Here is a 21,370-nt window from a genome sequence, read left to right on the forward strand (position 1 = left end):
CCCTCTACTTGAGACATAAAATAAAAAAGTGTATTGTGCCTTGTCGTCACAGGAAACAAAAACGGTGGCGTCTAATGTTGTTAACCCTTGTCTTCCTAAATTCTTTTTTAACTTGTTAAAGAAATTGACTGTTTAGTTAAGGATTCTGACTCGAATTTTTTTCACAATACTCGTGGCTGTAAACAAGGCTGTTCTAATTTTAGAACAGTTGTCTTTCCTCTCGTTTCTCTATTAGTGAAGACACGCGACACGAGTTTTAAAATGTAAACAAGCGTGCACGAGGTGTACTTAAAATAAACCCCGCTGCGAAAATGACAACGGCATGGTGACACTTTTTGGAAAACACGCTTTCATATAAATAAAATAAGGATCGCTTTTGTTGTCACCATGATAATGTATACCTATAAGTTCTCTCCGCCTTTATCGACCTAGTATGAATTTCGCGCGCGCGCGCGTATGTGTGTGTGTGTGTGTGTGTGTGTGTGTACGTATATCTCAAAAAAAAAAAACGTATCATGTCAACACCTGGGCAACAAATCATAATCAAAAAGGCCTAATTCATTACAGATCTATAGGAAATCCATCTTTACATGTGGTTACGTTAGGTGGAGTAAACTCGTTTGAATAAAAAAAAATGTATTTAAATATATAGAGTTATAGAACCTTAACCCCGCATACCTACGTACCAACGCACCAAGTCGCCCTGTCGCCCATTAAAAAACACGAACTTATCGAGACTTCGTTTCGTCTCAAACCTGACTTAACGGTGGTTGAAAGAAAATTCCAACCCTTAAATATATTTTGTTTTTGCTGACCCTCGCTATAATCGAATAGTTACAACAAGGTAGTAAAAAAGCCCGTTTGTTCATCCTAATTACAGCACCAGCTGTTGCCAGCGAACCCGGCATAAATCCACGATGCATGACCAACTTTAATTAGGTGTGATGGGCCTGTAGCTGCGATCAATATAAAACCCATAAATCTCCGGGCTGGGAGGTTCACGGGCGGATCGATAAGTAACAGCTGTAGGACGGCTGGTTAAAGGTTGGTATACAAAGACTGTTCTAGTACATGATAGTGTTAGTCTTTTATTTAAAACATACATACAAACAAATAAACAAACCAACAAATTAAACAACAAAGAAAAGAAATATATCAAAGTAATTAAATTAAACAAAGTAATTAAAATCAAAGAAATAAAATGAATTTCAAACTAATAATCTAATTAAAATAATTAAACTAATTATAAAATAAAATTTAAAATAAACAAAATAATCCATTTACGTAACTCTTGAATAAAAATTACACAAAATAAACAAAGTAATTAAATTCAAACTAATTATAAAATAAAATAAAATTAAAAATAAACAAAATAAAAATACAAACAAAGTAATTAAATTAAACAACAAGTAAACAAACAAATTAAACAATTAAAAAAGTAAACAAATAATCGTGTGTGTGTGTGTGTGTGTATATATACGTGTAGCATACGCGTACTAGAAAACCAACAAGGTAATGTCCGGTTGCTCAACCTAATTACACCACCAGCTGTCGCACAACAGCTGTTGCATAATGACCTACGTACTTCGCGGAAAGGCACTTAATGTACGTCGTTAATTACCATGACCCGTCAAACCGAGCGGGGAAAAATCGGTGATGCATAACAAAATTTAATTAGGTGTGATGGCCCAGCGGCTGCGATCAATACATTCCCATTAAAAAACGTGCAGCCCGGAAAACTTCGCGGGCGGGTCGATACGTAACAGCTGTGGCTGATCGTTATCTTTAGTGGATGTTCTATTTTTGTAACGTTCGTTGTGTTGGAGAATGGTCCCTATACAAAGTCCACTCTAGTGTTAGTCTTTTATTTAAAACATACATACAAGCAAATAAACAAACCAGCAAATTAAACAAAAAGTAAACAAATAATCAAATTATGTAACTCGTTAATAAAAATTACACAATATAAACATAAAATCAAAGAAATAAAATGAATTTCAAACTAATAATCTAATTAAAATAATTAAACTAATTATAAAATAAAATTTAAAAAATTTAAAAATTTAAAAAATTAAAAATAAACAAAATAAAAATAATTAAAAAGTAAACAAATAATCCTTTTACGTAACTCGTTAATAAAAAGTTACACAATATAAACAAAGTAATTAAACAATTTAAATCAAACAAATTAAACAATTACGTAATAAAAACACATTAAAATTACGTAACTAGGTCAAAAATTAATTAACATTTTAAAAACTCATTAAATCTAATTAAAAAACGCATTAAAATTACGTAACTAGGTGAGTGATGACGTCACAAAGTCACTAATTACGTCACAAGGTCAATGATTACGTCACAAGGTCACCAAAAGGTGACTCACCCTGACCTACTTCCCCACCACCTCCGCCAACCCCAGTTGGCGTAGTATTTTACTATATCTCGTTGTACCTGCAGCGTATCCTGCTCACCCACCCTCCACATCCCGATGCGCCAGTTGGCGTAGTATTTTGCTATATATCATTGTACCTTCCGGCTCCTCACCATCCCGAGTATTTTGCTATATGTCATTGTACCTTCCCACCACCACCTGCGCCAAAAATGCGACCCAAAAGTGACCTAATATACTACTTATATATATATATATATATATATATATATATATATATATATATATATATATATATATATATATATATATATATGTGTGTGTGTGTGTGTGAGTGTGTGTGTGTGTGTCAACTACCCTCTGGGTGATTCCCCCCCCCCCCCCTCCACCCCTCCCCATACTGAACAAAACCTGACCTTAACCCTAAATCCGAACCCGAACCTAAAGCACTATATAGCGAGAACACAAGTTGTGGCCCAGCAGAGAGATAAATAGACTATAAGTCTCCTTGAGAAACCGTAGATGCAACCTGACAAAAAGATTTACGTCCCTTTATTCGCGCATTTGTCTTGTTATTTTCTCGTATAAGGAGTATAGAGGAAGTATTGTAATCGTGCAAAAAATCAAAATCGAGATTTTCATAAATTTCGACGTTTTAGACCTGCTTGAGTCGGAAAAAAATTAATTTTGCAATCTTGTCTGTATGTCTTAGTGTGTGTGTGTGTATGTGCGTGTGTTTGTGTGTCTGTGATGATGATAACTTAAGTACCGTTACAGCTAGAATGATGAAATTTCATATATAAGTATTATATATACTAGTGTATATAAGAATTATTCGAGGAAGTTTAGGGGAGATCACTCCCGCTTTATTTATTTCCAGACCATGCTGAAGTATTTCAGAGAGAGCAAGCCTCGCTCCGCCCCCAAAGCACCAGAGGAATCGTGGAAATCTCTTCAGCTGCTCACACCAATTTATAAGAAGGTGATGGTTTGCTATCGGTCAGGCCGATACTATTCTAAATGTAAACAAACAATAAAATATATATATATATATATATATATATATATATATATATATATATATATATACATATATACACACACACACACATATATATATATATATATATATATATATATATATATATATATATATATATATATATATATATATATATATATATATATATATATTTATATATATATATATATATATATATATATATATATATATATATATATATATGTATATATATATATATGTATATATTTATGTATATATATATATATATATATATATATATATATATATATATATATATATATATATATATATATATATATATATATATATATATATACATATACATATACATATACATATACATATACATATACATATACATATACATATACATATACATATACATATACATATACATATACATATACATATACATATACATATACATATACATATACATATACATATACATATACATATACATATACATATACATATACATATACATATACATATACATATACATATACATATACATATACATATATATATATATATACATATACATATATATAGATATATATATATATATATATATATATATATATATATATATATATATATATATATATATATATATATATATATATATACATATACATATACATATACATAGCTCGTGATTAAGAGTAACAGTAGACCACCTGTTACAGGTTAGGATTGTAACAAAAGAAACTATCCCATATAACCAAAGCATTGAGAAAACAACGGAGAGCATTGTCAATGATATGTTTGAAAAAATTCCATGCCAAGAAAATGTGAAAGGGAAGCCATCAGATTCCATCGTTTTTCTCATCATCACAGACACGGATACAAAGGTTCTTCTTGACATCATTTTCTTACCTCCCTTTAAGCAGCAATATTAGGCGAGTTATTTGTTGGATTATTATAATCCGAATAATGTTAAGTAGATGGTAGGAATTTGTCCAATGTTGAGTAGATGGCAGGGATTTGTCGAGGTGTCAGCTCTGCCATAGTTGCGGAGTAATATTTGCTGATTGCTAATTAGCTGTCTCATTATGTTGTGTTAGCCTCTTGAGTTCATTAGCACTAGGGGTATAGAATACGTTAAGAGTAGGATCGGGTATTCGTCCTCGGGTAGGTCCAAAGTGACTGTGTTTGAAGTTCCTACAAAGGATTGGACCATTGTTTACATTAATTTACTGGGGCGTAGCTTTAGTAGTTTCCTCTACCAGTTCTCGCATAGAGGGAATAGAAATAAAAGAAACGCTACTGCTATTGAACTTTGGTTTAACATTGCTCACCATCTATGGACGTGTGTGTTTGTGGTGGAATTAAATTACAACACATTGACATGTTTATGTGTAGTACCGCAGTCCATACACTTCATTAATCCTTCATTGCATAAATTAATTTTGTAAAAGATTTTTGATTAAAAAAATTACATGATGCTTTGAGGGCATAAATAGTGAGGGAACTGCATTATTTTATCAAATAACGTTTATTCTGCAAAATGACAGTTTCTAACAATTATGCTACATTATGCAACGATATATCATCAATGTATTGATTAATTATTGATTGTAGTAAAACTCTTATTTATCACACATCTTGAGCAATAGAAATTCATTTACATGATAGAAATTTTCATTTTTTTTTACACTACATCACTATAACAAGTGACCTCATATTTCTCAGAAATCATGAATGTTTTCCATCGAAATCATGAATGTTTTCCATCGAAATCATGAATGTTTTCCATCGAAATCATTAATGTTTTCTATCAAAATCATGAATGTTTTCCATCCCCACCACATACACAAGCCCACTAACCACCCCTGTATATCATCACCCCTCAATTTACACCGAAACAGTCCTATCATCTCACCAGTCAAATACATTCACTATAATAGGACTGGTAAGTAGGTCACAAACCAGTTATACGGCTCAATAACACCTGCATGGGCCATAGAACTTGTTGGTGACCTACTTACCAGCCCTATTAACCCCGGTTTGACAAAATGGAATAGGTCCACACTTTTTTTCCATATTTTGATTATTATTGTTTATATGCCTCAGACATTAATATTGGTAGCCTATATCCTCTTGGTCCGGAACTGCTCCGCGACTGCTTTGCTGTAGTAAGTCGTCACTCGACATTTGAGTCCATGATGACTGAAGTAGATTTAAATAAAACATTTTTTTCACTCTTAAAGTGATATGCATTTCTATACATGATACAGTATTTTTTTTTTTTTTTTTTTGCAAATAAGAATATTTTATTCTTAAGACATTTTCAAAAAAATTGTAAACAAAAGCTGCAGTGCATCATCGAACCACATGTTATCAGTGACCTATCGCAGTCTTCTAGCTTCTCTTGCAGATTTAAGAATAGTAAGGATATCTCCTTCTCGGACGGGTCCTTTCACATTTCTGATAATAGGGCGGTTTGAGAGAGTGTACATGATACAGTATTTATACATACAGAATATAGAACCTTCTTGGCCTTAAACGTTTTTATTAGTTTTTAAGTAAATCAAATTTTGAATCGTATCAAACTTAAAGAAATGCCATAACAAAAGTAAATACTGTCTGGGAAAAAACTTTATTAACTTTTAAAAATTCACATTTTTATTAATATAAAAATTCTAATCAATACGTGATAAAAAAATATTTTTCTCAAAATACTCATAATTAAGCTGAGCAGTTACTTGAATAAATGTAATGAGTTATATTGAGTTGTTTTTTACCAATTATTTGTGTTTTTAAGTTACCTACCTTACTTTTTTATTTTAAGTTGTTTCCCTTTCCAAACAATAAGCTATTCCTATCGTAAAAATATGCGTGTCATTCGATAGAACCAGTGGCGTAGCGAGGTCGGGTGTCACCCGGTGCGGCACTTAATGGTGACACCCCCAGAGGCGTAGCGACCCTTCCCGGGGACAAACTTTCAAATTTTCGATTTGAACCCCCACCCCCTCAAACTTTCTATTTGCACCCCCCCCCCTCAAGTTTTCGATTTGCACCCTCCCCTCAACCTTTCGATTTCTTCTCTATATATTTTGCTATTTTTTGCCTTGGTGTCACCCCCCTAAATGGTGTCACCCGATGCGGTCCGCACCCCCCGCCCCCCCCCCCCCTCGCTACGCCTCTGAATAGAACCAATAATAGTAGTCCCTTTGCAAAACACATACTCAGCATTGTAATCACTTAGGGTTTAATTATATTTGAGACAGTCATAAATACAATTTTATAACTTTATATATATATATATATATATATATATATATATATATATATATATATATATATATATATATATATATATATATACCCTCTAAGAATCCACAAGAGACTTCATATGACGCCACAAATCAAAGAAACAGTGACGATAGGCTAATGTATAAATGTCTGGTTGAAGTCATCTCTAAACTAGGTAAGTCATCAGTCCCGATGACTGTGATGTCAGGGGATTACAGTCAAGCTGGGGATTAGCTATCATATACTCAATAAATAACGTTACTGATCCAATGTTGTCATGGGATTACAGCAGAGGCGTAGCGACCTTTCCCGGCTCCCATGGACAAACTTTCGATTTGCACCCCCACCCCCCTCAAGATTTCGATTTGCATCCCCCCTCAAGCTTTCAATTTATTTTTCCAACCCATTTTGGCGCCCCCTAATGTCGGCGCCCGGGGACATATGCCCCCCCCCCCCCTTCCCGCTACGCCTCTGGATTACAGTCAAGCTACGGCTATCAGATACTGGATAAATACTGATCCAATGACTGTGTTGTTTCCTTTACGCGCCAGACTTGCTGGAAAAGTTTTTTGAACGATGCCGTGGGGTGCCCATAGGCCAGGCAGAGGTGTTCCCTGGTGGGGACTCTCAGCAGGACGGGGTGGAACCTGACCCGTATCAAAACAGCCGAGAGAAGAAAGATATTCGCCCAATCGTCATAGAAGTAGGGACTAAATTCTCCAAAGATAAAACAGAGGTAAGTGTTGGGTAAAAGTAGAGTAAATCTACTCGTATACGTGCATACACATAAACACAGATACACAAATATATACATAACATAGAGAGGTATATATATATATATATATATATATATATATATATATATATATATATATATATAGGCAACGTACTTTATACATACGTACAAACGTAGACACACGTATTTACAAACAATATAGCATATACATATGCCTTAATCACATACAGATGTCTGCATATAAATTTAAGGGCAAGCTCATCAACAGTGCTTTTGGAAAGGGGAAATCTAAAATTCTTCGGAGCCTTTCGGACGAAACTTACACCATCTGCACCCCTGAAGACTGGAAGCGTAAGGTCCAGTCCTTTACTGGTAACAAGTAACCTTTTAAATAGCTTATTAGCACATGTTACATACACCGAAGAGAGTTTAGATTGTTTATCGCTTTTTAAATATTTTGTTATACGGACTTATAAAGGGGGCGGAAAGGGCGTAGACTAGGATTTCTGTTTGTATTTTGCACACATTTTGGTATAATTTTATTTTAAAGAAATAAATTAATAGCATACCTAGCGGGAGTCTAAATAATTACGACAATTTTATTACACATATATCCTCTTTGTTCCTTATGGAACATAGGGACTCCACCATTTCCTTCCATTTCTTCCGATCCCCGGCTATTAATTTTGTCATCTCCCAAGACATCCCTGTTGGCTTCAGTTCTTCAAGAAGATTTTAGGTCTGTCTTGGGCGCCCTCTCTTCCGCTTTCACTGGGGGTTCCACTCAAGCGCTTAGCGTGTCACATTTGGGTGAGCCTTTCGTAGCGTGTGTCCCACCCAGCGCCACTTCCTCCTTATTTGCACAGTCATAGGTTCCAGCCTTACTTTTCTCCGTAATTCTAAGTTCGGCATTTTGTCCCGCCACCTCAATTTCAATTTCTGTCTAAGGCATTTGTTCATGAAGGTCTTCTCTGTGCTTGCATTGGAGACTCTACATGTCTCTGTTCCATATATCAAAACTGCCTTGACATTTGAGTAAAGCATCCTAATTTTTGTTGTGTTGGAGATGGCAGAATTTTTTCACATGGGTCGCAGAACTGTGAAAGCGCAACGGGCTCTATTAATTCTAGCACGTGTGTCCTCCTCTGTGCCTCCCAAATTACGACAATTAATGGCTAATTAAAAGTGATAACAGACACATAATTAGCGAAAGACTAACAATATTTACGATACTTTTAGAGCTATGTTTTCTTTTTGCAGAAAGACTCAAATATCAGCTTGCCCTGATCATGACGGAAAGAGACTTGAACTCTTCTGTACTCGTGTTCGAGGTGAATATTTTTAGTCCAAAGACACATGTTTAAATTTACCATTATACGTCTGGCGATTGTAAAGTAAAACCATATTGTTCTTAACTCTTTTCGACTTCCTAACTAGAGTTCTCAATTATTATTAAACTTATTTTCTCTGTTGTTCGTAGCATTCTAAAGAGGCTGATTATTTGAGAACAACTTTTGAGACTATTTCTGATGTTGAACCTATGTAAGTAAATACACATTTCTGTTCTACAAGAGTAAATAAATAGACATTTATGTACCACACAAGTAAGTAAATACACATTTCTGTACTACAAGAGTTAGTAAATAGACATTTCTGTACCATACGAGTAAGCAAATAGACATTTCTGTACTATACGAGTAAGTAAATAGACATTTCTGTATCATACGAGTAAGTAAATAGACATTTCTTTACCATACGAGTAAGTAAATAGACATTTCTGTACTATACGAGTAAGTAAATACACATTTCTGTAAGACTTAAGTAAGTAAATAGACGTTTCTGTTCTACAAGAGTGAACCATATACTTCAGCAAAAATAAAATGTTACTATACAGGGGTGGGGGGGGGTGTGGGGTAGGGGTGACAACAACCAACAACCAACAACAAAAACATAACAAAATAACAACAACAGCGCTCATACATTACAAACAGATCGTACCATCACGATTCACCCCCATCTGTACACCATCCAACTACCCCCCACCCCCCACCCTTCATCCCCCCTAGCCCAGACACCACCGCCGAAGCTCCTATAACTGTAATCGTCACCGGCGAGTCTGAGCAGGCGGACGTCCACCCGTCGTCCTGTCGAGGCAACCAGGCTGGGATGCTGCAGCAGATTTTGAAAGCTGTCATCAGAGGTGAGTTGATGAGGCAGAGTTATCTTTCCTAGATGTGTACAAGCGATGTCTTTTGTGTAACGGTATACCAGCGATGTTATACCGACGACGTTAAACAAGAGACTTTATATCAGCAATTTTATACCAACGACGTTATATCAGCAATGTTATACCAACGACGTTATATCAGCAATTTTATACCAACGACGTTATATCAGCAATGTTATACCAAAGACGTTATACCAGAGACGTTATACCAACGACGTTATACCAGCGATGTTATACCAACGACGTTAAACAAGAGACGTTATATCACCAATTTTATACCAACGACGTTAAACAAGAGACGTTATACCAGCGATGTTATATCAGCGATGTTGTTATACCAACGACGTTAAACCAACGACGTTAAACCAACGACGTTAAACCAACGACGTTAAACAAGAGACGCTATTTCAGCAATTTTATACCAACGACGTTATACCAGAGACGTTATACCAGAGACGCTATACCAGCGACGTTATATCAGCAATGTTATACCAACGACGTTATATCAGCAATGTTATACCAACGACGTTATACTAGCGACGTTACGCCAGGAACGTTATATCAGCGACGTTATACCAACGACTTTATATCAGCGACGTTACACCAACGACGTTATACCAGGAACTTTATACAATCGACGTTATAACAGCGACACACCTTCGACGTTATACCAGCGACGTTATGCAAGTGACATTACACTAGTGACGTCTTTGAGATGAACCAGCATTGCATGAAATTGTAGTAAAACAAAGATATATAAATAAATGAGTAAAAAATGCTTCCTTAAAAAATGTAGTTTTATAATATTTATTCAGGACTATACTAATTACCATCTAAGATAGTGAAAGTTCTATTCCATTGCAGTATTTTGTGATTTATTTAAAATTTCCTTATTATTTCAGCAATTATGTCCAAGCAATTTAGGTACCCAGATGTTGCGGTGAGTTTGTGATTTTACTGACATAAATATAAATCAACGTCAATGATTTCTCCTATTTCTTTTTGATAGTTTGGTTAATCATGTGACAAGAGTTTCTTCCATGCATCTCTTCGGGGGGGGGGAGGCTTTTACCCCCCGAAAAAATTCTACCCCCCCCCCCCGAACGAAATGAAATTTATATAATTCATATAGAAAATATATACTTTTAACAGTGTCCGGAGAAAAAAGGCTGGAAGAAACACTGCATGTAACGCAATTTTCAACCTTCTTCTAATGCACTGATATCGTTCAAACTTTCCAGATACGTTCTTCTTGAATGACACTGCAAGGATATCTAACTTTTAGTCTTATTAGATATAAATCTTTCTTCTTCTTCGTTCTTAATTTTTAGTGTTGGGAGGGATCGAGCCTTATCTGCCAGAGGGTTTGAACTCGAGACTTTTTTTTCGAATTTATCAACATTGTGCTTTTTGCCGACTCGATCACGCCTCCATCACAATTAAGGATACGTGTCAACCAGTGGCTTAGGCAGGGAGGGGGGGGGGGGGGGGTTAGGGGGGGTCATAACCCCCCCCCCCATAGACCCCTCGGTATATAGAAAAAGTTTGAGGGGGGGGGGTGCAAATCGAAAGTTTGAAAGGGGGGGGGTGCAAATCGAATCCTGGCTACGCCACTGGTGTCAACTGGTTAAGCGCCATTGAGGCCATTGACTCCGATTTCAGCCTGCTTTTCTTTTTGGATTTTCTTCCATAGCCTTTGTCCAACCAAGAACAAATTTCAAGGCAGCAGTTGTTTGATTTTGGAGTTGTATCTCTTAGAAGAGCAGCTGTCCTCAGCTAACGAGTCTCATCCGCCCGAGGGTTTGAACCATGAGCTTTACCGACTCGACCACGCCGACCCCCGAGATATTAAATTAGTCATTACAATTTAATTGAAAGATTAGTAAATTCGATAATAAAGGGAGATAACTAGCTATATAAACTAATCCGTCTGCTGTGCTGTGTTCACGCCGAATATTTGGTCTCAGTTCGCTGACTTTTTACTTTCTCGTATATAAGTCTTGTAATCGTGCAAAAAAAAAATTCGAGATTTTTGAAAATCTCGATTTTTTACAGCTCTACTGAGTCGGAAAAACATAATTTTGCAATCTTGTCCGTATGTCTCTGTGTGTATGTGTGTATATATGCGGGTCTGTTTGTGTGTCTGTAAACACGATAACTTGAGTGCCGTTAAAACTAGGTTGATGAAATTACATATATAAGTATTATATCAAAATCGTAGATCCGTATCAATTTTTGAGCGATTTCCGATAAACGGAAGTGGAACTTTTTCTACTTTCAATTTTTCAAAAGCCTATAACTTGAGTACTATTTCAGATAGATAAATGAAATTTTACATGGTAATAAAAGATCTAATTCTCAGCCTTCTGTGAAATTTTGAGTAATTTCTGTTGACCGGAAGTAGTAATTTTCTCTATTTTAGATTTCTCAAAAAAAGCATGTGAATTTATAAAGTAATAATAATATTCCGCACTGTTATGCACATTTTATTTGGCGTTTACTGGTGTGCAATTTTTTTTTCTAAGAGATGTTATTCTATTTTAAAGAGTTTAAGTATTTAAAATGGATTAAAATTCATATCTATGTCCCGAGTTTCCATCCCCTGTTTTTTTTAAATAAGAATAATCAAGAAAGCTTAGGGGAGATTACTCCCTGTATAATCGGAAAATGGCATTGATCGAAGTTACTTTCCTACATACATATTCCCAAAAATCTAAACTTTACTTATGGCTTGATATTTTAAGTTATTTTATAATAGTATATTTCAGTTTGGTGCCACAAAAAAGATTTTAAGCTCTGTTTGTAGAAAATTATTATATGTTAAATTTCCGAAAGAAAAATCTTTATTTAAGATAATGAGAAAGATATAATTTATAAAGTGTTCTGATTTACATTAATGACTTTGATTATTTCCCTTATTTCTCTTTTATTTGGCGTTCACTTGGTGTGCAATTTTTTTTCTACGAGATTTTTATTCTATTTTAAAAAAGTTTAAGAATTTAAAATGAATTAAAAATCATGTCTATATCCCGAATTGTCATCCCCCGTTGTTTCATATAAGAATATTCGAGAAAGTTTAGGGGAGATCACTCCTGGTTTATTTGCCCGAGCGTCGATCACGAACTAAGAAGTGGCAGATAACTCTTTTAACTGTGTTACTGGTCGAGTAGATCTTGTTACCTCCTCTTAGTTTAAAATCATTTAAAATCATTTATCTGCCCCTCATAGCCTTCACTAGATCGACAGGCTCAACTATTGTAAACACTCCCGTGAACCACAACTCACCAGACTGTTAGGGTAGTTGCGTCTAGCTATTTATCTCCCCTTCTGTTATCGAATATAGTAATATATGGAGTGATTTAATTTTGTTATCTCCCCTTTGTCCCGAAACAGTTTAATTAATTTTAATGACTAATTAAACATTTAATTAAATTAAATAATAGATAGACTTGTATTGTCATCAAAGTGAAACGTATCTGGAAAGTTTGAACGAAATCGCTGCATTAGAAGTGTGTAAATAATAATCATTAAAAAAGTTTTAAAAAACCCACGTTTTCTGATTGAACTAAAAAGTAGAAAATAAATGCTATAGGCCCTACATCACAATAATGCAAGCGATCACTCTACTATAAGCGATCAAAAACGTGGGGCGCCGAAGTAAAAGTTATATTACTATTGATTAGATAATACTATTGACTTTTATTAGGGAGCTTGTAGAGAGTCAACAGTATTAGAAACTGTAAGAAAATCACGGCGCCCCACGTTTTTGCTCGCTTATAGTAGAGTGATCGCTTGCATTATTGTGATGTAGGGCCTATAGCATTTATTTTCTACTTTTTAGTTCAATCAGAAAACGTGGGTTTTTTAAAACTTTTTTAATGATTATTATTTTCTACTTTTTAGTCTTTGTCTGTTTGTTTGCATTAAAATCTTGCTATCGATTTTATCTTTTCACTTTTTTTGGGTAAACGAAGACAACTCGTAAAAAGACAACTCGTAAAAAGACAACTCGTAAAAAACACGTTGTTTGAATACGTTACTGACTAGAACACATAGATTTGAACCCGTGTCGAGTGGGATAGCAATCGTGTGCCCAACCACTCGACCATATCGTCTCCCCCAAACTGGCCTACCTCCTGTAAGTTTAAACTCGGTTCAAGCTAAATTCTCTGCCCCTAAGCCTGTGGCGACATGTGATCGTTCGCTTCACTGCGCGCGAGGTACGCGTCGCTGGTTTTTTTTGTAATGGCTAGCAGAGGAGAATTATATATATAGATTATATAGCGGTCTAAAATGCTCAATAAAATGTTTCCATTGATCAATTTAGTAATAATAACAATTGAATATTCAATGGTCATCCAAAAGAAAGCTTCCCTGAAAATTTCAGCGCGCTAGCTAACTGGGAAGTGCCAGAAATTTCGATCGCAAGATTTGATTGGAAAGACAAACACACAAACAGAGAAAGCAAGTTAAAGAAAACGTGGGAAAAAATGAGTTACAAGATTTGCCACAAACCCACAAACTACAATAAAACAAACAGACGTTGCGAACTAAATAAAAGCTTTTAAAATTGCTTTAGTTCCTAAACTATGTAAAAGATCTCATGAGTGACCGATGCTTGTATTAAAAAAAATTGTTTTAATTTCTGATTTTCGGTGCACTTTAAAGCTTTTAAAATGTTTTTATATTTGTTTTATTATATTGTAATCTTATAATTGATTTTTAATAGTGTCTGAAGTTCGTAGAACAGCATCAAAGTAATGGTTCAATGCTCATCACATTAATTAACTAATTTCTTTTTTTCTATCGACAGCGGTGGGAGGAAAAGCTTGTTTGTCTTTGTTTACTTCTGGACGAGCTTAACGTGGCCATCGATGAAGGTTTAATGCCCAAAGCGATCGAAATTTTTGTATGTTTTCTTCAGATTTTTCTCACACTTTTAGTATGTTTTCAGAATTTTCTCGAATTTTTAGTATGTTCTCTTCAGATTTTTCTCATATTTTAGTATGTTCTCTTCAAATTTTTCTCACATTTTTAGTATGTTCTCTACAGTTTTTTCCTCACATTTTTAGTATGTTCTCTTCAGATTTTTCTCACATTTTAGTGTTCTCTTCAGATTTTTCTCATATTTTAGTATGTTCTCTTCAGATTTTTCTCACATTTTTAGTTTGTTCTCTACAGTTTTTTCCTCACATTTTTAGTATATTCTCTTCAGATTTTTCTCACATTTTAGTGTTCTCTTCAGATTTTTCTCATATTTTAATATGTTCTCTTCAGATTTTTCTCACATGTTTAGTTTGTTCTCTACAGTTTTTTCTCACATTTTTTGTATGTTCTCTACAGTTTTTTCCTCACATTTTTAGCATATTCTCTTCAGATTTTTCTCACATTTTTAGTATATTCTCTTCAGATTTTTCTCACATTTTTGTTAAAAAAAGAGGCCCTGATAGACAATTACGTATTCCTAAAAGTAACTCACAACAGAGTAGAAATAACGAAAAATTAATGCTGAGGTTGATAGATTATACAGGAATATGAAGTCGCACGTGTGTTTTGGTTTTTGAGTGCGTTATCTTACCACACTTTGTACTCTTGCTAAGTAAACCTAATTTTGTTGCAGAAGCATCGCTAGGTTGAGTGTCACCCAGTGCGCCCCCTCCCATCCCCATTTTTTTTTCTTCTCAGTAAATGTTGCTGTTGGTGTCACATCCCCCCACCCCCCACTCACCCGGTCAAAGCTTTTAAGTGTTCACATTTAATACTAACGATGTTAATCTATAATTAGTTGTTAATGCATCTGGATATGACATTGTTTACTCTATAGTTTGCACGTTTATGTCACGGTGTCAACCCCCACTCCCCTTGTCGGGATCGTCATTATGTACTTCAATACGTTTGAACCCTAATCAACCATTCATTGAACTGGCAAACACATTTTTATTATATATATCTTATAGTTTTTTTTTTATCTTGGTGTCACCCGGTGGGTCCGCAGCCCCCCCCCCCCCCCCCCCCCCCCCACGCCCCGCATCGCGACGCCTCTGCTTTGTTGTCCACTTTGGGAATACAACGTTGTTAAAGTTAGTATCACTGGACCCTGACCTCGGTCAGTTCTAGTGAACAGACTGAGGTCAATGTTTGCTAACATGAAACAAGGCACTCCTTTAACATTTACATCTTTTTCGTAGTTAGATAAAAAAGAGGAACAGAAAGTTACGATTGTTGATGAAATTCTGAAGTTTGAAAAATATGTCGGTAAGTTAACAATGTATATATATATATATAAATATATATATATATATATATATATATATACATATATACATATATATATATATATATATATATATATATATATATATATATATATATATATATATATATATATATATATATTTATATATATATATATATAATTCGAGATAATAGTAAATTAATTTTTTAAAAATGTTTATGAATTTAGAGAATCCAATTCAAAGTTTTTAAATTTGAAAAGATTATTTTAAAATTATGAAAGTACGATTGTCAAAAAATATGTACTTAGTTTTGTACATTTTTTGTGTGCTAGACAGTAAAGACTTCGTGCAGAGATTGTATTTAACATCCATTTTGAAGAGAGACATGGAATGTGCTATTTTTCTTTGGATGAAGCTTGAGGTATCGTATTTAAAATAAACTTTCTCGAATATTCTTATATAACACTACGGGGCATGGTAACTCGGGAAATAGACATGATTTTTAATCCATTTTTAATTGCTTAAACTTTTAAAAATAGAAAGAATCTCATAGAAAAAAAGAATTGCTCACCACGTGAACGGCAAACAATCTGTGTATAATAGTACGCATTGCACTAAAATAACAAGCTTATTCCGAGCTGCATTACAGTCGAATTTAAGAAAATAGAAAGCTACTTGTTTCTATGGACGGCTTTCTACTTTGCTTGTGGGATACGGGAAAAAAATATAACTGTGACTGATGTGTGTGTGGTGGGGGGGGGGGGGGGTTGAATAAATATAAAAATATAGGGGGGGGGGCGCAAATTTAATAGGTCGCCCAGGGCGCCGAAATGGGTTGCTACGCCTCTGCTCGTTTAACCCTGATTCAAACCCAAAACTTTCGGGTTAACAGTCTAGCTCTCTACTGCTAGGCCACGCCATCCCATACTGCCTGCTATGACAAACTTAAAATTAGATTTAAACTTAAATTTTAATTAAATCACTACCATAAACCAATGTGTGTAAGATGATTCAAAATCTATGTATACCTTTTAATATGTGTGTATAAAAATATATTCCTGTAGGGTCACATTCCTGGAGCTTTATTAGCTGCTGGTTACAATTATCAAAGGTTTCAGAAACAAAAAGATGAGAGGTAACTCTAATTTCCTTCTTTTCTATCTATAATAATAGTTTCGCTGTCTGTCTATGTATCTATCTATCTATGTATCTGTCTATCTGTCTGACAAGAACGCTCTAGAGAAAACATAAGTACATTAAAAACATGCATAGTTAAACGAAAACGAAGTATGACGTTATATAGTAGAAAATAATATCAAGCCGGAGAGTGCACACAGTAATATGATGTCATTGATTCTCGAGTAAACATTGAATAAAAAGGCAATTTTGTCTAATCTAAATGGTTTGCGTGAAGAGTTTCTTTCATACAATTCTTCGGGTAGGGGCGAAGCCCCACCCTCGAGAATGAACGTCTAAGCCGCCCCCCCCCCAACTAAAAAGCAATGTCGTCATCGATACTCTATAATAAAATTACCGCCTAACTAATGTGTCTATTCTAAAAAGTGGTTTAGCATAGAGTAGAAAATAATATCAAGCCGGAGAGTACACAGTAATATGACGTCATTGATTCTCGAGTAAACATTGAATAAAAAGGAAATTTTGTCTAATCTAAGTGGTTTGCGTGAAGAGTTTCATTCATACAATTCTTCGGGTAGGGGCGAAGCCCCACCCCCGCGTAAGAACGTCTGAGCCCCCCCCCCCCAACTCAAAAGAAATTTCTTCATCGATACTCTATAATAAAATTACCGCCTAATTAATGTGTCTAATCTAAAAAGTGGTTTTCTTGCAATTTCTTTAATGCAATTCTTCGGGTAGTGGCTAAGCGCGACACCAGTGTTTCTTTCAGACTTTTTCCTCCCCGGAGAGGGGTGGGGGTACTTGAAATTTTCGGGGGCGGGGGTAGAATTTTCGGGGAGGGGGCGGACACTGGAAAAAGTATATAATTATATTTCGTTGAATGGGACGGTAGACATGTTTTTTTTTTTTGGGGGGGGGGGGGTGAGGGGGGGGGGGTGGTGCGTGTGTGTGGGGGGGGGGGGTGGGGTGGTTTTAGTTTAGAGAAAAGAGACAGCACTATCAGCCTAGCGCCCGTTGTATCCTTCCTCAACCGGCCATTTTTCTCGTTGTAAATAATGGTAGATTTATTTTTAAGGTTAAATGTAGTTAAATATTGAGGGTAACACATTTCCGAGAACATTCTATCGAGGCAGTGTTAATGTAATGATGGTGGGTGGGGAGAGAGTTACAGAGTTAAAATCCGATTAAATTTTTTTGTTGGCACAGCTAGTGGTGGTTTTAGCATATTCACAGTTTAGCTGCACATGAAGAACACTTGTGATGGAGTATATTTTTATGTGTGTTTATATGTGTATAGGTCTGTATGTGTCTGCATGTACACATGCAAGTATTTATGCACGTATCAGTCTGAGTCTGTTTCCACACGTTACTCTATATATTTGTAAGTATGTGTGCCCATAATGTGTGTATGTATGTGCTTTTATGCGTTTAGTTTTTGTGTGCATAGGCAAGTGTCTGTGTGTGTTCATGTCCTGTGTGTTAACATTTTACATGAATTACGTACAGGTATGTGTGTCTATAATGCATGTCGGTATATGCATATATTTGTATATGTATATATATATATATATATATATATATATATATATATATATATATATATATATATATATATATATATATATATATATATATATATATATATAATGTGAAATTTATACATTTCTATCACCTAAATCCAGCGACAAAGAGTACGAAGAGCAAAAAGACGAGGACAGTTACGAGAATGATTTTCAGTGAGTTTCTGCGGTTAAAACAATTGAATACAGATGTTAAATAAATATTCACCCAGTGCTCGCATTGTACATATAAAGTACGACTACACTCTACTTTTGTCATTTATCAAAAAATTCCTTCCAGGTTTTTTACCCACCTTGCTAAGCAAGCGATCAACAAATGCTATGACAACAACAAGGCCTTGACCGTGGACTTCATTGGCCGGAAGTTCGTTAAGTGGGGCAACAAGAGCTGCTACGACCTGGCCGTAGACTCGGCCAACAAGAAGATTCTAGAACTGGAGGCGGTTCACGACCTGAGTAAGAGGGTCTGGAAGGAAGGGGAGGCGTGGAACAAACAGGTAGGGCCGTGGATGTGTCCTTCTCCGTGTATCCAGGTTTAGATTATTGGGCGTGTACAGAATGAACAGTGGGCTTGTACACATTGAACAGTGGGCGTGTACAGACTGAACAGTGGGCGTGTACAGACTGAACAGTGGGCGTGTATACATTTTAAAGGCGGCGTGTTACTACTTTATAGGGGCGTTTACACACTATAAACCTTCTGCTGTACATTAAGGAGGCGTGAATACAACTGTAATGAGGCGTGTGCCTACTATCAGCTTAATGAATACTTACTGTGAAGATAGCCTAATCACTCTGTACGTTGGGCTTAAGGACAGAATCAGCAAGGACCAAATCGTGTGGAATTTCAAGATACATATTGGTTTAACTCTTAAGACACCCAAGTCGTTGTATAGACGTTTTTGTAGATCTATTATATCATGACAAAACAGTAACTAATTCGCTATATCGTTATTCCAGATAGCTGCTAAAGAGGAAAAGAGCAAATATAAAATGGCATGTACCCCTACCTTTAACTCATTTATATATATATATATATATATATATATATATATATATATATATATATATATATATATATATATATATATATATATATATATATATATATATATATAGTCTCTATGCGATCTTTGTACTTGACGAGCGATATGCTTAATTTCACGTTAAACTTAAATATATATAATTATAATTACACAAAACACAGCCATTTAATTCTTAGTGTTTTGTGTTTGTTGCTTTAGCTAACAAATAAGCTGTCCACCCCAAAATTCAAGTTTTATATCGATTTCGTGAGTTTTCTTTTATTCACTTTTGCTCCATCTCTTCAACTTCTTGTTTTACTTTTGCTCCGTCATTTCAATTTCCTGTTTCACTTTGATTAAGCTCTTCAATTTCCTGTTTCACTTTGACTAAGCTCTTCAATTTCCTGTTTCACTTTGACTAAGCTCTTCAATTTCCTGTTTCACTTTGATTAAGCTCTTCAATTTTCTGTTTCACTTTGCTCCATCTCTTCAACTTCCTGTTTCCCTTTGATTTAGCTGTTCAACTTCCTGTTTCTGAACATCTACGGCCTGATGTTGATGTTGTGGCTGGATGAGAAAACACTCCACATCACCGAGTCTCTGGTGCTGGTATGGAAGGTCTGCAACGGCATCTCATTGCATTACTTGGTAGGTAGCCTGTAAGGGCATCTCATTGTATTACCTGGTAGGTAGCCTGTAAGGGCATCTCATTGCATTACCTGGTAGGTAGCCTGTAACGGCATCTCATTGCATTACCTGGTAGGTAGCCTGTAACGGCATCTCATTGTATTACCTGGTAGGTAGCCTGTAACGGCATCTCATTGTATTACCTGGTAGGTAGCCTGTAACGGCATCTCATTGCATTACCTGGTAGGTAGTCTACAACGGCATCTCATTGCATTACCTGGTAGGTAGTCTGTAACGGCATCTCATTGCATTACCTGGTAGGTAGTCTGTAACGGCATCTCATTGTATTACCTGGTAGGTAGCCTGTAACGGCATCTCATTACATTACCTGGTAGGTAGTCTGTAACGGCATCTCATTGTATTACCTGGTAGGTAGCCTACAACGGCATCTCATTGTATTACCTGGTAGGTAGCCTGTAACGGCATCTCATTACATTACCTGGTAGGTAGTCTACAACGGCATCTCATTGCATTACTTGGTAGGTAGTCTGTAACGGCATCTCATTACATTACTTGGTAGGTAATTATAGAACACACCAGATATTGAAGGTCTTCACAAACAAACTTTAACCCACATTCTTGAGTCTTCACGCACTCGTTCACACACATACACGAACAAACACATTCACTTTCACACGTGTGTAATTATTTCGTAATAATGACTCTCATTCAGTCTTTTCATATTTTTTTTTTTAAAAAGCCATGTTGATTATATAGAAAAACCATACATTTTCTTTAAACCATTTAAGTAAAGGATCACTAAAACGCATACATTTTCTTTAAACCATTTAATTAAGTAAAGGATCACTAAAACGCATAATTTTCTTTAAACCATTTCAGTAAAGGATTACTAAAATGCATACATTTTCTTTAAACTATTTCAGTAAAGGATTTAAATGCATACATTTTCTTTAAAAAAATCAGAAAAGGATTTAAATGCATACATTTTCTTTCAACCATTTCAGTAAAGGATCACTAAAATGCATACATTTTCTTTAAAAACCGTAAATTCAGTGAAGTTTTACACACATGAAAACGTTTTCTCTA

At 35.2% G+C, this 21,370-nt stretch overlaps 1 protein-coding gene across 2 annotated transcripts in view; it reads left to right on the top strand.

Moving 5' to 3' along the window:
* The window catches only part of LOC131938197 (transient receptor potential cation channel subfamily M member 2), a 48,764-nt gene that overhangs the window by 16,437 nt on the left and 10,957 nt on the right, over positions 1–21,370 (top strand). For both annotated transcript variants that reach the window (XM_059296111.1, XM_059296110.1), the window contains exons 2-19: positions 3,270–3,371; positions 4,127–4,291; positions 6,777–6,870; positions 7,247–7,431; positions 7,683–7,803; positions 8,692–8,762; positions 8,912–8,973; positions 9,498–9,631; positions 10,561–10,598; positions 14,472–14,567; positions 15,847–15,913; positions 16,227–16,315; positions 16,959–17,029; positions 18,714–18,767; positions 18,892–19,108; positions 19,572–19,607; positions 19,856–19,903; positions 20,153–20,284. In XM_059296111.1, the coding sequence (XP_059152094.1) occupies positions 3,273–3,371; positions 4,127–4,291; positions 6,777–6,870; positions 7,247–7,431; positions 7,683–7,803; positions 8,692–8,762; positions 8,912–8,973; positions 9,498–9,631; positions 10,561–10,598; positions 14,472–14,567; positions 15,847–15,913; positions 16,227–16,315; positions 16,959–17,029; positions 18,714–18,767; positions 18,892–19,108; positions 19,572–19,607; positions 19,856–19,903; positions 20,153–20,284 (1,779 nt within the window). In that variant the 5' untranslated portion in view covers positions 3,270–3,272. The remainder of the gene's footprint in view (positions 1–3,269; positions 3,372–4,126; positions 4,292–6,776; positions 6,871–7,246; positions 7,432–7,682; positions 7,804–8,691; positions 8,763–8,911; positions 8,974–9,497; positions 9,632–10,560; positions 10,599–14,471; positions 14,568–15,846; positions 15,914–16,226; positions 16,316–16,958; positions 17,030–18,713; positions 18,768–18,891; positions 19,109–19,571; positions 19,608–19,855; positions 19,904–20,152; positions 20,285–21,370) is intronic.

Source organism: Physella acuta, unplaced genomic scaffold (assembly GCF_028476545.2).
Source record: "Physella acuta isolate Inbredline_101_S28 unplaced genomic scaffold, ASM2847654v3 ptg000237l, whole genome shotgun sequence".
In the NCBI taxonomy this organism is placed as follows: domain Eukaryota; kingdom Metazoa; phylum Mollusca; class Gastropoda; family Physidae; genus Physella; species Physella acuta.